Source organism: Taeniopygia guttata, chromosome 30, assembly GCF_048771995.1.
Source record: "Taeniopygia guttata chromosome 30, bTaeGut7.mat, whole genome shotgun sequence".
Classification (NCBI taxonomy): domain Eukaryota; kingdom Metazoa; phylum Chordata; class Aves; order Passeriformes; family Estrildidae; genus Taeniopygia; species Taeniopygia guttata.
The window spans coordinates 2944397-2961530 of record NC_133055.1 but is presented as its reverse complement, the minus strand read 5'-3'; the positions used below and the strand labels follow the sequence as shown (position 1 = coordinate 2961530).

The 17134-nt window shown below is 53.7% G+C and overlaps 2 protein-coding genes across 2 annotated transcripts in view; one reads left to right on the top strand and one right to left on the bottom strand.

Annotated features, from left to right (window-relative positions):
• The window catches only part of LOC140680256 (uncharacterized), a 1118524-nt gene that overhangs the window by 267525 nt on the left and 833865 nt on the right, over positions 1–17134 (top strand). The gene's annotated exons all lie outside the window — the stretch shown is intronic.
• LOC140680875 (uncharacterized) overlaps positions 1–17134 on the bottom strand; it is a 490116-nt gene that overhangs the window by 215583 nt on the left and 257399 nt on the right. Inside the window, exons 6-7 of the mRNA XM_072919759.1 lie at positions 9816–10000; positions 9198–9563 (exon numbers count right to left, since the gene is read on the bottom strand). Of these exons, the coding sequence (XP_072775860.1) occupies positions 9198–9563; positions 9816–10000 (551 nt within the window). The remainder of the gene's footprint in view (positions 1–9197; positions 9564–9815; positions 10001–17134) is intronic.

Sequence of the window (17134 nt, the reverse complement as noted above, 5' to 3'; positions counted from 1 at the left end):
CAACCTTGAAACCAGCACAGACGAACTATGGCTTCTTCTTTGGCAACGGGGCAGAAAGACAGAGACTTTCTACAATCTCGGAATCACCAATACCCACAGATTCCGACATATCCCAGTTGCTCCCACCATGTTCCCAGTCACTCCAGTTGTCCTCAATTGCTTCCAGCCTGATCCCAGTTGCTCCAAGTAAGATCCAGTAGGATCCCAGTTGCCCCCAGCATGCTTTCAGTTGCTTCCTGTTCTCCCCAGTGTGATCCCAGTTGCCCCCAGTTGTCCCTTGTATCAACCCCATCACTCCCCATATGATCCCAGTTGCTCCCAGCATGGTCCCAGTCATGCCCAGTTGTCCCCGGTGTAGACCCACTCACTTCCACTCGCTCTCAGTTCTCCCCAGCATGGTCCCCGTTGTTCCCAGTGTGTTCCCAGTCACCCCAGTAAGGTTACAGACATCCCCAGTAAATCCCAGTTGCCTTCAGCATCTCTGTGGTCATTCCCAGACACTCCCAGTGATCCCAGTAAGGTGCTTGTTATCCCAGTATGATCTCAGTCATGCCCAGTATGTCCCAGTTGTCTCCAGCCTGCATCCAGTCATTCCAAATTCCTCTAGTTTGCTTGCAGCATGATCCCAGTTGCTCACAGCTGCTCCCAGTCACTCCCAGTATATCCCATTTGCCCCCAGCATGGTCTCAGTTGGCCCCCGTAGGCTCCTACTCTGTGTCAGTATGATCCCAGTACGATCCCAGTCTCCCTCGGGGTGACTGCAGTCTGCCCTGGCATGGGCCCAGCTGCTCCCAGTATGATTCCAGTACAATCCCAGTACAAACCAGTCCTTCCCAGTGCTGCCACTCCTGGCATCCCCCAGCCCTCTCTGCGTTCCCCCCTCCTGATCTCCTGAGAAGAGCCCCAAGGGCCGGCAGTGCCCGGGCAGGGTCCCCAGGCAGCCCCAGTTTGGATGTGCAGCCCCCAGTTTGCCCAGTTTGCCTCTCCTTTGGCCCGGGCCGGGTTCCCCCCTGGAACAGCGGCTGGGAGCAGCCGAGAGCCCCACGCTGCCCGTCCCGACCTGTCCCGGCTCCATCCCCGCTCCTGCCGCGGGCTGCCGGGGCTGCGGGAACGGGAACCGAGGGTGTCGCTGCTCCTGGGGGAGGAGGAGGAGGGAGGGAAGGGAAGGGATGAAGGAAGAGCGGGAGGTGGGGATGGGGAGGAGGAGGAGGAGGGGGTATGGAAGGGGAGGGATGGAAGCGGAGAAGGAGGTGGGGATAGCGAGGGGCAGGAGGAGGAGGAGGAGGAGGAGGAGGAGGAGGGATGGAAGGGAAGGGATAAAGGAGGACAGGCAGGAGGGGACGGGACACAGGAGGAGGAGCGATGGAAGATGAGGGATGAGGGAGCAGAAGGCGGTGGGGTTAGAAAGCAGGAGGAGGGGGAAGGAAGGGCAGGGAGAGAAGGGCAGGGATGGAGGAGGAGCGGGAGGTGGGCTTAGGGAGGAGGAGGAGGAGGAGGAGGGGGGATGGAAGAGGAGGGGCGGCAGGAAGAGGAAGAGGAGGTTGAAAGGCGGATGGAGCAGAGCAGAGAGAAGCGCGCGGTCAGCCCTGCCTGAATTCGCAGCCCCCACCTGTGGGATCATCTCCCCCCATCCCGCAGGTGAGCAGGGAGGGGGAGCTCGGGCCAGGTCTCCTGGGGGGTGCCTGGGTTGGGTTTTTTGGGGAGATGTTTGGAGAAGGAAGAACTGCGAAGCGGAGCGGAAAAGTCCCCTTGGGGGGAATCCTTGGAGCCCCTGCAGCCCAGAGCAGGGGAGAAGGGGAGAAGGGAGCCCGGGAGCCCAAACAGCCCCGGCACCCCTGAATGGGGAGAGCCAAGAGGGGGGAGCTTTTGGGATTGCTGGGACTCCCGGCAGCCTGGGGAGGGCGGGCAGCGAGGAGAAGGGGGACCCCCAATCCAAGCGTAACCCCAGCAGCTGGGACAGGGGGGAGCCCTGAACAGCAAAGGGTAGGGAGCAGGGACAGAGAACTCCTGGGAGGCTTTTTCAGGGCTGGATCTCGGTGTTTGGGAGGTTTTTATGGAGCCCAGGTGGCCAGGGACTTCTAGGGATGGACTGGGACAGAGGGAGCTTCCAACTCAACGTGCTCATCCCTTTTTTTCCCCAAACCAGGATTTCCCATTCCCAGCCCCTGGGAGGCTGTGAGGAAGAGGAAGAGCCTCTCCTTGTCCTTCCTTCCCCAGAGCAGGAGCTGAGGATGGAGAGCAGGGAGGACAAATCCCCGCGGCAGAACCTGGAGGAAGAGGCCGTTTTGAGCGGCTCCACAGCACAGGAACCTGACGGGGAGGAAAAGCCCCGGAGATCCCACACGAGGAGGGGCTGCAAACGCAGATCACAGGGATCTGAGGGGGAAAGACCCACCCTGGGCCGGGGAGGCAGCCAGAGATGGAGCCAGAGCTCGGAGCTGGGGGTCCCTGAGCAGCTCCATGATGGGAAGAAGCCCCACAAGTGCTCGGAGTGTGGGAAGAGCTTCAGGTGGAGCTCTGACCTGATTGTGCACCAGAGGATCCACACTGGGGAGAGGCCCTACGAGTGTGGGGAGTGTGGGAAGAGCTTCAGCCGGAGCTCCAGCCTGATCATGCACCAGAGGATCCACACTGGGGAGAGGCCCTATGAGTGTTCCAAGTGTGGGAGGAGGTTTCAGACCGGCTCCTGTCTCCTCCAGCACTATCCGGTTCACACGGAGGTGAGGCCCTTCTACTGCCCCGACTGTGGGAAGGGATTCAGGGACAACTCAAAACTCATCCAGCATCGCCGCATCCACACTGGGGAGAGGCCCTACGAGTGTTCCAAGTGTGGGAAGAGGTTTCAGACCAGCTCCAATCTCCTCAAGCACTATCGGATTCACACAGAGGAGAGGCCCTTCTGCTGCCCCGTCTGCGGGAAGGGATTCAGGGACAGCTCCATCCTCATCCGTCATCGCCGCATCCACACCGGGGAGAGGCCCTACGAGTGTCCCCGGTGTGGGAAGAGATTCTCACAGAGCTCTATCTTGACCCGACACCAACGGAGGCACCGGTAAGGGAAGCCCTGTGAGTGCCCTAAGTGCGAGAAGAGCTAAACTCCATCCCCCACTGGAGGACCCACATTGGGCACAGCCCTGGTGACCCACATTCCCTGTGATCCATGTTGCAGCATTTTTGAGAGAAAGAGGGCATGAATTGTGAAAGTTGAGCTACTCCAGGCCAGGCCTCAGATTGAGGCCTGGTGTGGCCTTCAGGCCTCTGACGCAGTTAGAAATTCAGAGTTTGTGGCGCAGATAGTAAATAGTCTTAAGGTATTGTGGGGACCACGGGGTGTGAACTAGTATAGGTTTTATGGTGTACAGTGTAGGCCGTTTTAAGGAAAAGGTAAACAATGTTAGCCTACCAATCAGAGTGTCTTTGTTTCTGTAAACTATGTAGAAGCTTATATAAACTACCGCCTGATTTTGAATAAACGGAGAACGTTGCATTAATCATATTGATTGGATGTGCGTTTGTCTTGTCCAGTTTCCCGTTCTCCTGAGGTTCCCTGGCTTTAAGTGGCGCCCGCACAGGGACTCAGGAGGCTCCGAAAAGGCTGCCAAATTACTTTTAGAGTAACGGGCAGTCGGGTTTGAGTCGCGCGACAGAAATTTAGGTCCAAATCGCCTCATGGTGACGGGACCGGGATCCCAAATTCACTTTTTGTGAACGGGGATCAAGTGGGACGGAGCAGAAGTCTCCAAACTCCGAATTGGGCTGTTCCCAACGGGAGGAAAAAGACTCTTCGCATTGTTGTTTGTTTGCGAGAGTCCGTGGAGCAGTGAGAAGACCTCAGCGTTCACAAGAAACCCGAACGGCGGGGGTGGACGTGGCCGAGGCCGGGGAGCTGGAGCGGAGTTGCTGCCTTGCCGAAGAAAAGCGAGAGCGGAGCAGCCCGCGGAGGGTGAGGTAAGCCGCGGAGACAGAGAGAGGGTGAAAGGTTCACCATGGATGGAGATTTACAGGCTTCAGTGCGGCTGCTCTTTCATATTCTCTCAAAGAGAGCTGAAAAAGTTAAAGAAGCCGATTTAGAACAGTTGGTCCTTTGGGCAAGAAGCAAAGGCAAGCTGCAAAAACCTTCGCTGATTTTTAGTGAAACCGAATGGCAAGAGTTGGGGCAGCTGCTTTGGGATGCAGTGATAGAGGGCAAAAAGGACAAGAAAACACTATTGGAGCTTGGAGGTGTTTGGAAGAAAGTTTTACATACCTTACAGAGCATGGCCGCGGACAAAAGAGCAGCGGAAGCTGCAATTCGAGCATTTGAGCAGTCCACGTCAGAACAGATAGAAGCGCCGAAGCCATCTCGGGTTGAAAAATTTTTTAATGTTTGTAATATGCGGCCAGTGCGAGGGCAGAAAGCTCCAGTCAGCCCCTCTGTCAGAGATGTTGTTGCTCGTTTGGAGGGAAACGCAGAGCCAGGCGGCGCGGGGCCGGCCGGCGCGAGACGGAGCGGGGATGCGGCCGCGCCCGGAACGGAAGTGTGCTCGCGAGCAGCGGATGTTAACAGCTCAGCGGTTCCGCGAAATGCGGCAGACCAGGAAGTGACCCTCCCGGGTCCCTCGGGAGGCAGGGAGACACCTGAGGAGGCAGGCGGAGCTGGTGACGAAACAGGGCTGAGTCAGGAGGAAGAACTCGGGGGCGGAGATCAAGGCAGAGACCAGGGCGGAGACGGGAGCGAGGCGGCGCCGGCCCCGCGCTCCCCCGCAGCGGCAGCGGCGGCGGCTGCCACCGGTGCGTGCAAACGCAGAGGAGCGGCTCGCCGATACCCGCCGGCGGCGGCGGCCGCGGCCAGCAGCCTGGCGCGGCTTAGAGGGGCTGGGCACCCCAATGCTAGCGGAGTGGCAGAAGTAGCCACCCAGACAACACCAGAGCAGAACCCTTAAAATGCCAGTTCTCACTCCACCACGGTAGCGCTGCGCTGCCCTCTCTCACCGAGCTCAGATTCTGATGACTCAGAACCGGACCTCTCTGTTGTCAATTGCAGCAGGGACACGCGATCACAGAACAAGATACAAAGACCAAATACGTTACAGAAAGAAATAGCCCGCCTTGCCACCCTCTCAAATCGTCAGGCTCCACCAGTGGAACCTCCCACTGGCCAGCAATTGGCATCGCCAGCAGTTTTAAAAAATCCCTTGCAGTCCCGATGGGCGTCAGTTGTGAAAGATGCTCTTTTAGACGGTGACTGGAAAGCTGCCAGCTCCCTGGCTTGTCCTGTCATAGTGTCTAATGGGAATGCCATCTGGGAGCCCCATGACTGGAAAATCCTACAATCAGCTAAGCAGACAGTCACCGCTTATGGGATCAGATCAGAAGCAGCCAGGAACATCATTCAGTATATATTCACAGCAGATGTGCTTTGTCCTGGTGATTCATCTAACATTGCATCCCTGCTTCTGACACCTTCTCAATTCCTCATGTTTGAAAGGGAATGGAGGCCAACAAACACACAACTGTGGGGGACCCCTTTTATGGAGTCCAGCCAGATATGCTGACTGGGCAGGGACCATATGCAACCAATCAGGTGCAACTTACCTTTCCTGTTGAAATACATAAATTGTCACAGCAATTGGCCCATCAAGCTTTGCTTTTGGTACCAGACAAGAAAAAGTCAGCATCCTATGCCACCATAAAGCAAGGAGCCACTGAACCATTTGGACAATTTATTGATAGGCTGTCAGCTGCTTTAAAGGATGCACCTGACGTGCCACCAGACGTTCAGGAACATTTATTCCGATCCCTTGCTTTTGAGAATGCTAACCCACCCACCAGAACCATCCTAGCCACCCTTCCTCAGGGCTGTCCAGTCGATGAGATGCTTGTCAGAGCCACACGCGCAGAACAGAGCAACCAAGCTGCGGCATTCACCGCTGCAATCCAGGATGCAATTCAACAACAAGGACACATCATTGCAGCTGCTTTATCAAGCAGCAACACAAGGAGACAGAAGACGTAATGAAAAAGTATAGCAATACTGAGTGTTTTCCATGATACCTAGAAGGATAGACATTATGCAAATCAAAGTTATTTCAAATACAATGTGGATGAAAATTACTGTAAAAAAAAAAGATAGAAATGTTAATAATGATTTAATTGCTAAAAATGTCTTTGGAAACAAAGATTTGAGAAAAGTCAGTCAGATGGAATGTCGGCATTGAGTTCACAATTTCTGTTTTTGAGTTTTTATAGATAATAAGATAAATAATAATTGTCCAGTTTTTGTAGGTAATGATAAGATAAGTAGTGATTGTTACTAATGTTATATGAATGCTTTGACAAAATTGTTTTAAACTGTTTAAAACATTTCTTGTTGATAGGCTGATCATATAATGTAAGTTGTCTGATTTTTGTGATAAGAATTATTATTAAGATGTTAAGGTATTGAGGTGTTGTTTTAATATTTACAGTCAGTTTTCATATGTTTTATTGGGTTTTTTTTTTTTTAGGTGCTTGATTGTAAGATGTGTTTTTCAGGATCCTGTGTGTTTGATTTTTTTAACTACTCATGTGTTTTCTTTATCCAATTTTCTATGCAGCTGCAGTTCATCTTCTTTTAAAAATTTATAGTCCAAGTTCTGGTTCAAGATTTCAAACTTCAAATTTTCAGATTTTTGAAGAAAAGGTTTGTTGTATTTGGAGAATTTTTGTTTTAAAAAGAAATTTTAAACAGGTTCAATCATTTGATGTTTTGATAAATTTTTAATAATAAGGTTTTTCACTTATAACTGTTATTTTTAAGACTTTTGTTTTAAACATATCCTCCAATTAGAGTTTGAGCTCTGGCCAGGCACTGGCTCTACGTGGATGGTGTGATTGATCCAGGTGTTTTCTGCATCAAAAAAGTATTCAAGTCCTTTTGGCTTGACAATTTCACCATACAGGACAGCTGAGCCTCAAAGGGAGTTTGGAGAGACATGATCCGGACATGTTTTATCCAAATCTCTGTTGTTTTAAGGTTTTTCAGCTGCTGCAGACTCTGGGATGACAATTTGATAGTGTAGCACTTGGTAACTGTGATTTTATGTGTAATATTGATTGTGTATTATTTGATTGATTTTTATTTGTTGTTAGTTTCTTTACTATGTGCATTGTTTTGTTCTTAATGTTTTTTCATGTTTATAACAAAGATGTTGATATTTCCATTTCTTCATGCAAGTTTTAGGGAACAGAATTGAGAGAGGACCCTCCAGTCCCAGTGGGGGTGTTGGGTTTGTTTGTGTTTTAACAGGTGCAGAATCTAGATGGATTTCAGTGAAGAATGTGGAACTTATCAATTGCAAGAGGGCACTGATCTCTCCACAAGTGGATCAGAGGATGCACAGCAAAAGTGGATTGTGCAAAGATTTGTGTTTCACCCACAGAAGATCGTGGGCTTTGAGTTTTTTTTTATAAGTGTGTTTTTAATGATGTTATAGAATTTTTTTTGCTAAGTTTTAATAAGTTTTAGTAATGCCTGTGATTTTTCTGTTCATCTTGCCATTGTCTTTCAATGGCAAAAGAAAAAGAGGGAGGTCCCAATGTGGATCAGCAGAAATTCTACTTGAGTGAGTGTTTTTACCCATCCAACCAAGAAGTCGTGTGATGGACAGGACAGATGCTCTTGCTGCATTGATACGAAAAGGCAGAAACAGAATTTTAAAAATAGATGAAAAAGATATCAACCCGCAGTGATAACAACGTGAACAACAACAGTTTGCCTGGAACATCCCTGATGAATCCAGTTCTGATGAAAATTAATTTTGTAGAAGTACAGAAAAATAAGTTGAAATATTATAAGTGTGAAGTTAGATTTATTAGAAGTTAGTTTATTAGAAGTTATAGTTTATGTTTAGAATTAAGATTGTTTCTTTCATGTTAGACAGGGCATTCAAGAACCTGAGAAGAATGTGGTGGGCCTCAATGTTTTTATTTTATACTTGTTTAATTGAAGTCTCGTTGGGTCCCATTGCAGAGTTCAAAACTTGGACCCGAGCTCAAATAAATTTAAATAGCACTCTGGGAGCGCAAGCTGTTGCATTTGTGCAAAACCTTAAATTTACTGATGACAGTTTTCAAGAATTTGGTCTTTTGGGTTCTGTCCCAGGAAATTACTGTTTGATATTTGGATCTTATGCTACCAAACCAACTCGGGAAGGTGGAAAATTGACAGATGACGACACTTGGTTGTCTCCCAGATCACCATTGTATTACAACTATTCAGAATATTGTAACAATTCGACTCCAAGAGGTAGTGCAGGAAAAACTGCCCCCAGGAACGTTCCTCATTTGTGGAGACCGAGCCTGGTCAGCAGTCCCTCAGAATGCTAGGGGAGGCCCATGTTATATCGGTAGGTTGACGCTTTTTGTTCCCACCATACATCAGGTTCTCGAATTGCCTCAGAAGACTCAACGAGCCAAACGCAGTGTTCTCCAAATGGACACTTCATTTGATAACTGGCTCAATTCTTCAGGTTTTTCTGGCTGGGTCGAAGACAGTATGTGCAAAAATTAGTTCATTGCGCCTTCACTCTAGCCTGAGTAGCTCAAAAAGAAAAAAGAGGGAATTGTTGCAGCATTTTTGAGAGAAAGAGGGCATGAATTGTGAAAGTTGAGCTACTCCAGGCTAGGCCTCAGATTGAGGCCTGGTGGGGCCTTCAAAGCCTCTGACGCAGTTAGAAATTCAGAGTTTGTGGCGCAGATAGAAAATAGTCTTAAGGTATTGTGGGGACCACTGGGTGTGAACTAGTATAGGTTTTATGGTGTAAAGTGTAGGCCGTTTTAAGGAAAAGGAAAACAATGTTAGCCTACCAATCAGAGTGTCTTTGTTTCTGTAAACTATGTGGAAGCTTATATAAACTACCGCCTTATCGTGAATAAACGGAGAACGTTGCATTAATCATATTGATTGGATGTGCGTTTGTCTTGTCCAGTTTCCCGTTTTCCTGAGATTCCCAGGCTTTACTTACTGGTGCCTCCGTTGGTGTTTGGTCAAGTTAGAGCTGTGTGAGAATCTCTTCCCACACCGGGGACACTCGTAGGGCCTCTCCCGAGTGTGGATGCGGCGATGCTGGATGAGTTTTGAGTTTTCCCTGAATCCCTTCCCGCAGTCGGGGCAGCGGAAGGGCCTCTCCTCTGTGTGAACCGGATAGTGCTGGAGGAGATGGGAGCTGGTCTGAAACCCCTTCCCACACTCAGAACACTCGTAGGGCCTCTCCCCAGTGTGGGTCCTCTGGTGCTTGATCAGGCTGGAGCTGTGGGTGAAGCTCTTCCCACACTCCCCACACTCGTAGGGCCTCTCCCCGGTGTGGATGCGGCGATGCTGGATGAGGGTGGAGTTGTGCCTGAATCCCTTCCCGCAGTCGGGGCATCGGAAGGGCCTCTCCTCCGTGTGAACCGGATAGTGCTGGAGGAGATGGGAGCTGGTCTGAAACCTCTTCCCACACTTGGAACATTTGTAGGGCCTCTCCCCAGTGTGGATGCGCCGGTGCATGGTGAGGTGTGAGTTCTTCCTGAATCCCTTCCCGCAGTCGGGGCAGTGAAAGGACCTCTTCTCTGTGTGAACCCGATAATGCCGGAGGAGATGGGAGCTGGTCTGAAACCTCTTCCCACACTTGGAACATTTGTAGGGCCTCTCTCCAGTGTGGATGCGCCGGTGCGTGGTGAGGTGGGAGTTGTTCCTGAATCCCTTCCCGCAGTGTGGGCAGCAGAAGGGCCTCTCCTCTGTGTGACTCTGATAGTGCAGGAAGAGATGGCATCTCCTCGTAAACCCCTTCCCACACTTGGAACACTGATAGGGCCGTTCCCCAGTGTGGATCCTCTGGTGCACGATCAGGCTGGAGCTCTGGCTGAAGCTCTTCCCACACTCCCCACACTCGTAGGGCCTCTCCCCAGTGTGGGTCCTTTGGTGCACGATCAGGTCAGAGCTCCACCTGAAGCCCTTCCCACACTCCGAGCACTTGTGGGGCTTCTCCCCATCATGGAGCTGCTCAGGGACCGCCAGCTCCGAGCTCTGGATCCATCTCCGGCCGCCTCCCCGGCCCAGGGTGGGTCTTTCCCCCTCAGATCGCCGCGATCTGCGTTTGCAGCCCCTCCTCGTGCGGGATCTCCAGGGCTTTTCCTCCCTGTCGGGTTCCTGCACCCTGGAGCCGCTCAAAACGGCCTCTTCCACCAGGTTTTGCCGCGGGGATTTGTCCTCCCTGCTCTCCATCCTCAGCTCCTGCTCTGGGGGAGGAAGGACAAGGAGAGGCTCTTCCTCTTCCTCGCAGCCTCCCAGGGGCTGGGAGTGGGGAAACCTGGTTTGGGGAAAACAAGGGATGAGCATGTTGAGTTGGAAGCTCCCTCTGTCCCAGTCCATCCCTAGAAGTCCCTGGCTACCTGGGCTCCATAAAAACCTCCTGAACACCGAGATCCAGCCCTGAAAAAGCCTCCCAGGAGTTCCCCGTCCCTGCTCCCTACCCTTTGCTGTTCGGGGCTCCCCCCTGTCCCAGCTGCTGGGGTCACGCTTGGATTGGGGGTCCCCCTTCTCCTTGCTGCCCGCCCTCCCCAGGCTGCCGCGAGTCCCAGCAATCCGAAAAGCTCCCCCCTCTTGGCGCTCCCCATTCAGGGGTGCCGGGGCTGTTTGGGCTCCCGGGCTCCCTTCTCCCCCTCTTCCCTGCTCTGGGCTGCCAGGGCTCCAAGGAGTCCCCCCAAGGGGACTTTTCCGCTCAGCTTCGCACTTCTTCCTTCTCCAAACATCTCCCCAAAAAACCCAACGCAGGCACCCCCCAGGAGACCTGGCCCGAGCTCCCCCTCCCCGCTCACCTGCGGGATGGGGGGCGATGATCCCACAGGTGGGGGCTGCGAATTCAGGCAGGGCTGACCGTGCGCTTCTCTCTGCTCTGCTCCATCCGCCTTTCAACCTCCTCTTCCTGCCGCTCCTCCTCTTCCATCCCCCCTCCTCCTCCTCCTCCTCCTCCCTAAGCCCACCTCCCGCTCCTCCTCCATCCCTGCCCTTCTCTCCCTGCCCTTCCTTCCCCCTCCTCCTGCTCTCTAACCCCACCGCCTTCTGCTCCCTCATCCCTGTTGCCTTTATGAAAGACAACCAAGGACCTGGTTCAGATGGCAGCACGGCAGCCTGGTCTCGTCCAAGCCACTCGGGCTAATCAACACACGCAGATACCAATATGGCAGACGGTTGAAAAGCGTTTATTATCCTATTTCGTGGGTTTATATAGGTTTAGGAGTCTTTGCTACGTCAGAGGGGGGTTTGGGGTCTCGGAGGATAGTGGGTAGTGGAATTTTACCAGGACAGGTGTGGCTACATTCTTTTCTGACTCCTGGGGTTAGCAGATAAGCAGGGGAGAGAGAGGGGGGAAGGGGTCTATCTTTCCGTGACATTCCGTGATCTTCCGCTTCGCCTGTCCCTATCTACCACACCTCCCCCCTCCTTATCATATACAAAATGAGGTAGTTGTAGATAGAGGCATTGGAGTGAGGTACAGACTTGTAACTTGTTAAGGAAAGGGTGGTTTAGTAGATCAGGGTAGATTTTTTAAGGCAGGTGCTGAAGGCTTTAGCTACTGACTGTGTTTGCAGTTTTTTGGTTTATAGCATTTGTTGGTGGCCTACGAACAGAATGTTTGCCCTTTCCAGACGGGCTTGAACAAACGAGACTAGTTTGTTCAGCAGGCATGGTCCTATGGTAACAGCCAAAAGCAGTATTGCCAGTGGACCTACCAGGGCGGAAATTAAAGTGGTGAGCCAAGGTGATTGATTGAACCAGGATTCAAACCAGCTCTGCTGGGTCTCCCTGTCTCTCTTTCTCTGAGCCAGTCTGTCTCGGAGTTCTGCCATGGAGTCTTTAACGACTCCTGTATGATCTGCATAAAAGCAGCATTCCTCCTTCAAAGCTGCACACAATCCTCCCTGCTGCATAAACAAAAGGTCAAGTCCCCGCCTATTTTGTAAAACTACTTCTGAAAGTGAAGAGACTGATTTCTCCAGATAGGAGATGGATTTCTCGATCCTCTGCAGGTCCTCGTCGATGGTCATTTGCAGCTGGGAGAGTCCGTGTTGCTGGGTTGCGATGGCTGAGACGCCCGTGGCGGTGCCAGCTGCTCCCAGGCCGAGCAGCATTGCGATAGTTATACCTGTGATGATTTCCCTTTTGTGGAGTCTGTTAGGTTCTTCGAGAAGATGGTATATCTTTTCGTCTGAGTGATGCAGGACTTTAGAAACAATTAGAACTTGAACACAGAAATTGATAGAGTTATTAAACTTGGCAAGGAACATATAAGGATTTACTCTGGGTTTTTGGCAAACTTACATTTTAAATGTGGATGGGACTATTTATTTGTTGGTCTTCTGTGGGGAGTGTTTTACTTGCACTGGTGGGGGACACCGGCTGTGGAGTAATTGAAGGGGGTATTTAAAGCAATGATTTTGTAGAAAAAGGGGGTTTAATATTATAGCAAAATTAATATGGGTTAGTCAGGTTTGATTTGGTTTCATTTAGGGTTAGTAAAATAGCTTCTAAACAGGCTGGCTATATGGAACACGAAGGATGGGGTATTTATTATGGTGACTTTTTTGAGCACTTTGTTACTTGTTGCACGACTCAAATAGCTGATGAGGGTAGTGGCTTGGGCTAGCTTGTTTCTTTGGCTACAAGCTTGTAACAGTAAAATTGCATGAGGAAAGACACTGTGCATGTTTGGATCTTACCACCGTGGAATTTTCAGGTGTTGTCTGGCAGTTTGGTGGTCTGTTATCTCTTTCTGGAGCAGGGGTGTGTGTGTTACTGGGATGGTTCACAAGCGTGCCCTGCAAACAGAACTCATAGCTTCTCATTAGTTTTGTTTTGAGGGTCAAGTTCGGTTGTTAGCAGTGGTGTGCAGCAGTGGCTCTCATGGTCTCACCACATGGGGGTTCTGACTGCCACAGAGGCAGCACGTTCCCTACATCCCCGGGGGCTTTCTCCTCACTTTCATAGCCAGGGCTACCCCGGGGTCCCGTATCGGGGGCGTCTCTTGCTGACCCTGTGGCACGCGCGCCGCTTGCGGTGGGAGGGGGCTGGGTTCGTCCGCGCGCGCTCTTCCCCCCCCGCCCGCGCGCTCCCCCCCCGCCCGCGCGCTCCCGCCGGCTCGGAGGGGTCGGTAGAGCTGTTGCCAGGCTCCGCGCCGGAAATGAAATGCCAGCGTACTTCCGGGGCTCCGCGCCGTTTTGTTCGGCCCCGGGCTCGCTCCACCCTGCGGGGGTGGCGCCGCTCCCGCCCCCCCGGCTCGCCGCGCCCCCTGCGGGGGGTGGTTTTTGCCTTATATGGTGGCGGCTCCCGGCGCGGCTGCTGATTGGCTCTGTGTCCCGAGCCGCTCTCCGCCCCTTTCTCCCGCGCGCGCGCGCACTTGAAGTCGCGCGGTGTCCGAGTTTTCGCGCCGGGACCGCCCGGGCTCCGCCCCCCTCCGCGGCATTCGGCGCCATTTTCAAAGCGACCGCGTGGCCGCGCGGCCGGGGATTCTCCCCGAGCCGTGGCCCCTGCGACTCCGGTCTCTCACGCCGGCTCTCGCCAAGAGCGCCCCGCGCGCGGCTGCGCCTTTGACCGCGGATCTCTGACCGGCGGCGGGACGGATTGGGAAGCGGCGGCTTCTCGGGGTTTTTCTGCGGCGGGGTTTTCGCGGGGGTTTTTCGCGGTGGGGGTGTCCCGGGGGTTTTCTGCGGCGGGGGTGTCCCGGGGGGCTTGTGCGGCGGGGTTCGGCACTGCTCCGCTCGGCGCGCTGGCGGGGAAGCGGCACGGAGCCGCGGGCGGGCTTGGGTTCCGGCGGGAGCGGAGTCGCGCTGCTCGGAGCGCGCTCCGGCGGGGTCGGGGCCGCGCCGCTTGAAACGCGCCGCTCCGGCGGCAGCGCTGCTTCTGCCGGGCTGGGCTGGGCTCAGCTCTGCGGCGGGGCCGGGCTGCGCTCTGATCCGGGGAAGGGGTTGTCGCGCTGAGTTCTCTCGGGTCTCCGGTCCCGGGTGGACCCTCCTCAGGGACGGTCTGCGCTTTCGCCCCCCCCCCTGAGCTCGGGTTTGACTAATAAACACGTGCGCGCTGCATTCTGCGTCTTTTGTTTTTCTATTGCTTTGCGCGGGGTTTCTTTTACTTTGCCCCGTGCCGTAACGCTTTCGCCTGAGGATTTTGCCTCTCCGGCTAGCGTGGCTGTATACTGTTCCCATATTCCCAGATGCATGGCATCCACTGAGCATTCGGCTGCTCCAAGCCCAGGCAGCCTTGCTATAGCAAGATAAAAGTCCCTGAGCTTAAACGCGATATTCCATTGCTTCATACTTACGACCCATGCGACGCTGCCTATGACGCTCGCGGGTCCGGGGACGTCTCCCCTACGCCTGGGTACGGTCCCACCGTCCTGGCCGCTGCTTCTGTCCAGGTGAAACCCGTCAGCCGGGCAAATTTTTCTTCTTTTGTCCCGGGTTTTCGGCACCAGTATGTTGCCTTTATGAAAGACAACCAAGGACCTGGTTCAGATGGCAGCACGGCAGCCTGGTCTCGTCCAAGCCACTCGGGCTAATCAACACACGCAGATACCAATATGGCAGACGGTTGAAAAGCGTTTATTATCCTATTTCGTGGGTTTATATAGGTTTAGGAGACTTTGCTACGTCAGAGGGGGGTTTGGGGTCTCGGAGGATAGTGGGTAGTGGAATTTTACCAGGACAGGTGTGGCTACATTCTTTTCTGACTCCTGGGGTTAGCAGATAAGCAGGGGAGAGAGAGGGGGGGAAGGGGTCTATCTTTCCGTGACATTCCGTGATCTTCCGCTTCGCCTGTCCCTATCTACCACAATCCCTCATCTTCCATCGCTCCTCCTCCTCCTCCTGTGTCCCGTCCCCACCTCCTTCTCCTCTTCCATCCCTCCCCTTCCATACCCCCTCCTCCTCCTCCCCATCCCCACCTCCAGCTCCTCCTTCATCCCTGCCCTTCCCTCCCTCCTCCTCCTCCCCCAGCAGCAGCGACACCCTCGGTTCCCGTTCCCGCAGCCCCGGCAGCCCGCGGCAGGAGCGGGGATGGAGCCGGGACAGGTCGGGATGGGCAGCGCGGGACTCTCGGCTGCTCCCAGCCGCTGTTCCAGCGGGGAGCCCGGCCCGGGCCAAAGGAGAGGCAAACTGGGCAAACTGGGGGCTGCACATCCAAACTGGGGCTGCCTGGGGACCCTGCCTGGGCACTGCCGGCCCTTGGGGCTCCTCTCAGGAGATCAGGAGGGGGGAACACAGAGAGGGCTCGGGGATGCCAGGAGTGGCAGCACTGGGAAGGACTGGTTTGTACTGGGATTGTACTGGAATCATACTGGGAGCAGCTGGGCCCGTGCCAGGGCAGACTGCAGTCACCCTGAGGGAGACTGGGATCGTACTGGGATCATACTGACACAGAGTAGGAGCCTACAGGGGCCGACTGAGACCATGCTGGGGGCAAATGGGATATACTGGGAGTGACTGGGAGCATGATGAGGGTGACTGGCAGCAGCTGTGAGCAACTGGGATCATGCTAGGAGCAACTGGGAGGAACTGGGAGTCACTGGGTGCCTGCTGGGGATGACTGGAAACGACTGGGCTTATACTGGGATCATGCTGGAGGTGACAGGGATCATACTGGCAGTGAGTGCCACGACACTGAGGCTGACTGGGAGTGGTTGTGAGCAAATGGGATCGCGCTGGAAGGAACTGGGAGTGAGTGGGAATATGCTGGAAGGAACTGGGGGACACTGTGAGAGACTGGGAAGGACAGTGAGGGTGAAAGGGGCAACTGGAACCATGTGGAGCACAACTGGTTCATATTGGCACTGACTGGGAGCACACTGGCGTCATCTCTGGATCATACTGGGAGGGACTGGACTAATACTGGGAGTGTCTGAGAGTGACTGGGAACACACCATGCACAGCATCCCTGTACTGGGGGTGACTGGGAGCAACTTGGAGCACTATGGGAGCAAATGGCATCATACTGGGATTGACTGGGTTGATGTAGCTGGAGGCAACTGGGACCATACTGCGAGTGATTGGAAGTTACTGGGATTATACTGGGACCATACTGGGAGTGCTGGCATGTGACAAGGATCATACTGGAGGTTACTGGGCTCATACTGGTGATGAAAGGAAGCAACTGGGATCCCACTTTGGGCTACTGGGAGCAACTGAGAAAAACTGGGATCATGCTGCAAGCAAACTGGAGGAATTGGGAATGACTGGATGCAGGCTGGAGACAACTGGGACATACTGGGCATGACTGAGATCATACTGGGATAACAAGCACCTTACTGGGATCACTGGGAGTGTCTGGGAATGACCACAGAGATGCTGAAGGCAACTGGGATTTACTGGGGATGTCTGTAACCTTACTGGGGTGACTGGGAACACACTGGGAACAACGGGGACCATGCTGGGGAGAACTGAGAGCGAGTGGAAGTGAGTGGGTCTACACCGGGGACAACTGGGCATGACTGGGACCATGCTGGGAGCAACTGGGATCATATGGGGAGTGATGGGGTTGATACAAGGGACAACTGGGGGCAACTGGGATCACACTGGGGAGAACAGGAAGCAACTGAAAGCATGCTGGGGGCAACTGGGATCCTACTGGATCTTACTTGGAGCAACTGGGATCAGGCTGGAAGCAATTGAGGACAACTGGAGTGACTGGGAACATGGTGGGAGCATGGTGGGACATCAGGGCCCTCTGCTCCCCTTTTCCCTGCTCCCAGCCTCTAGATTTCCCGTGTGCCTGATCCTGGAACACCTTGGACCCCCATTCCTGCCTTTCCCAGCCCCCAGCCCCACCTTTGTGCAAAACCAGAGACCCTCTGAACTCCCCCTTCCCGAACACCCCGGGTGTCCCCAACCTTGTACCCCTTTTTGGGAAACCCTGGACTCCCCTTTCCTGGGCTCAAGGACCCCTGGAACTCCCTTCTACCTCTCCATCGCTGCCCCCCCATTTCCGTGACCCTGAGACCCCCCCTGCACCCCCATTCCTGAGAAACAAGACACCCTTTTACCCCTTTGCCCGGCAGTGAGACCCCCCTGCACCCCCTTATCCGCCACCAACACAACATGTTCCCTTCCCCACCTCTCCCAACCCCCAGTCCCACCCTTTTCC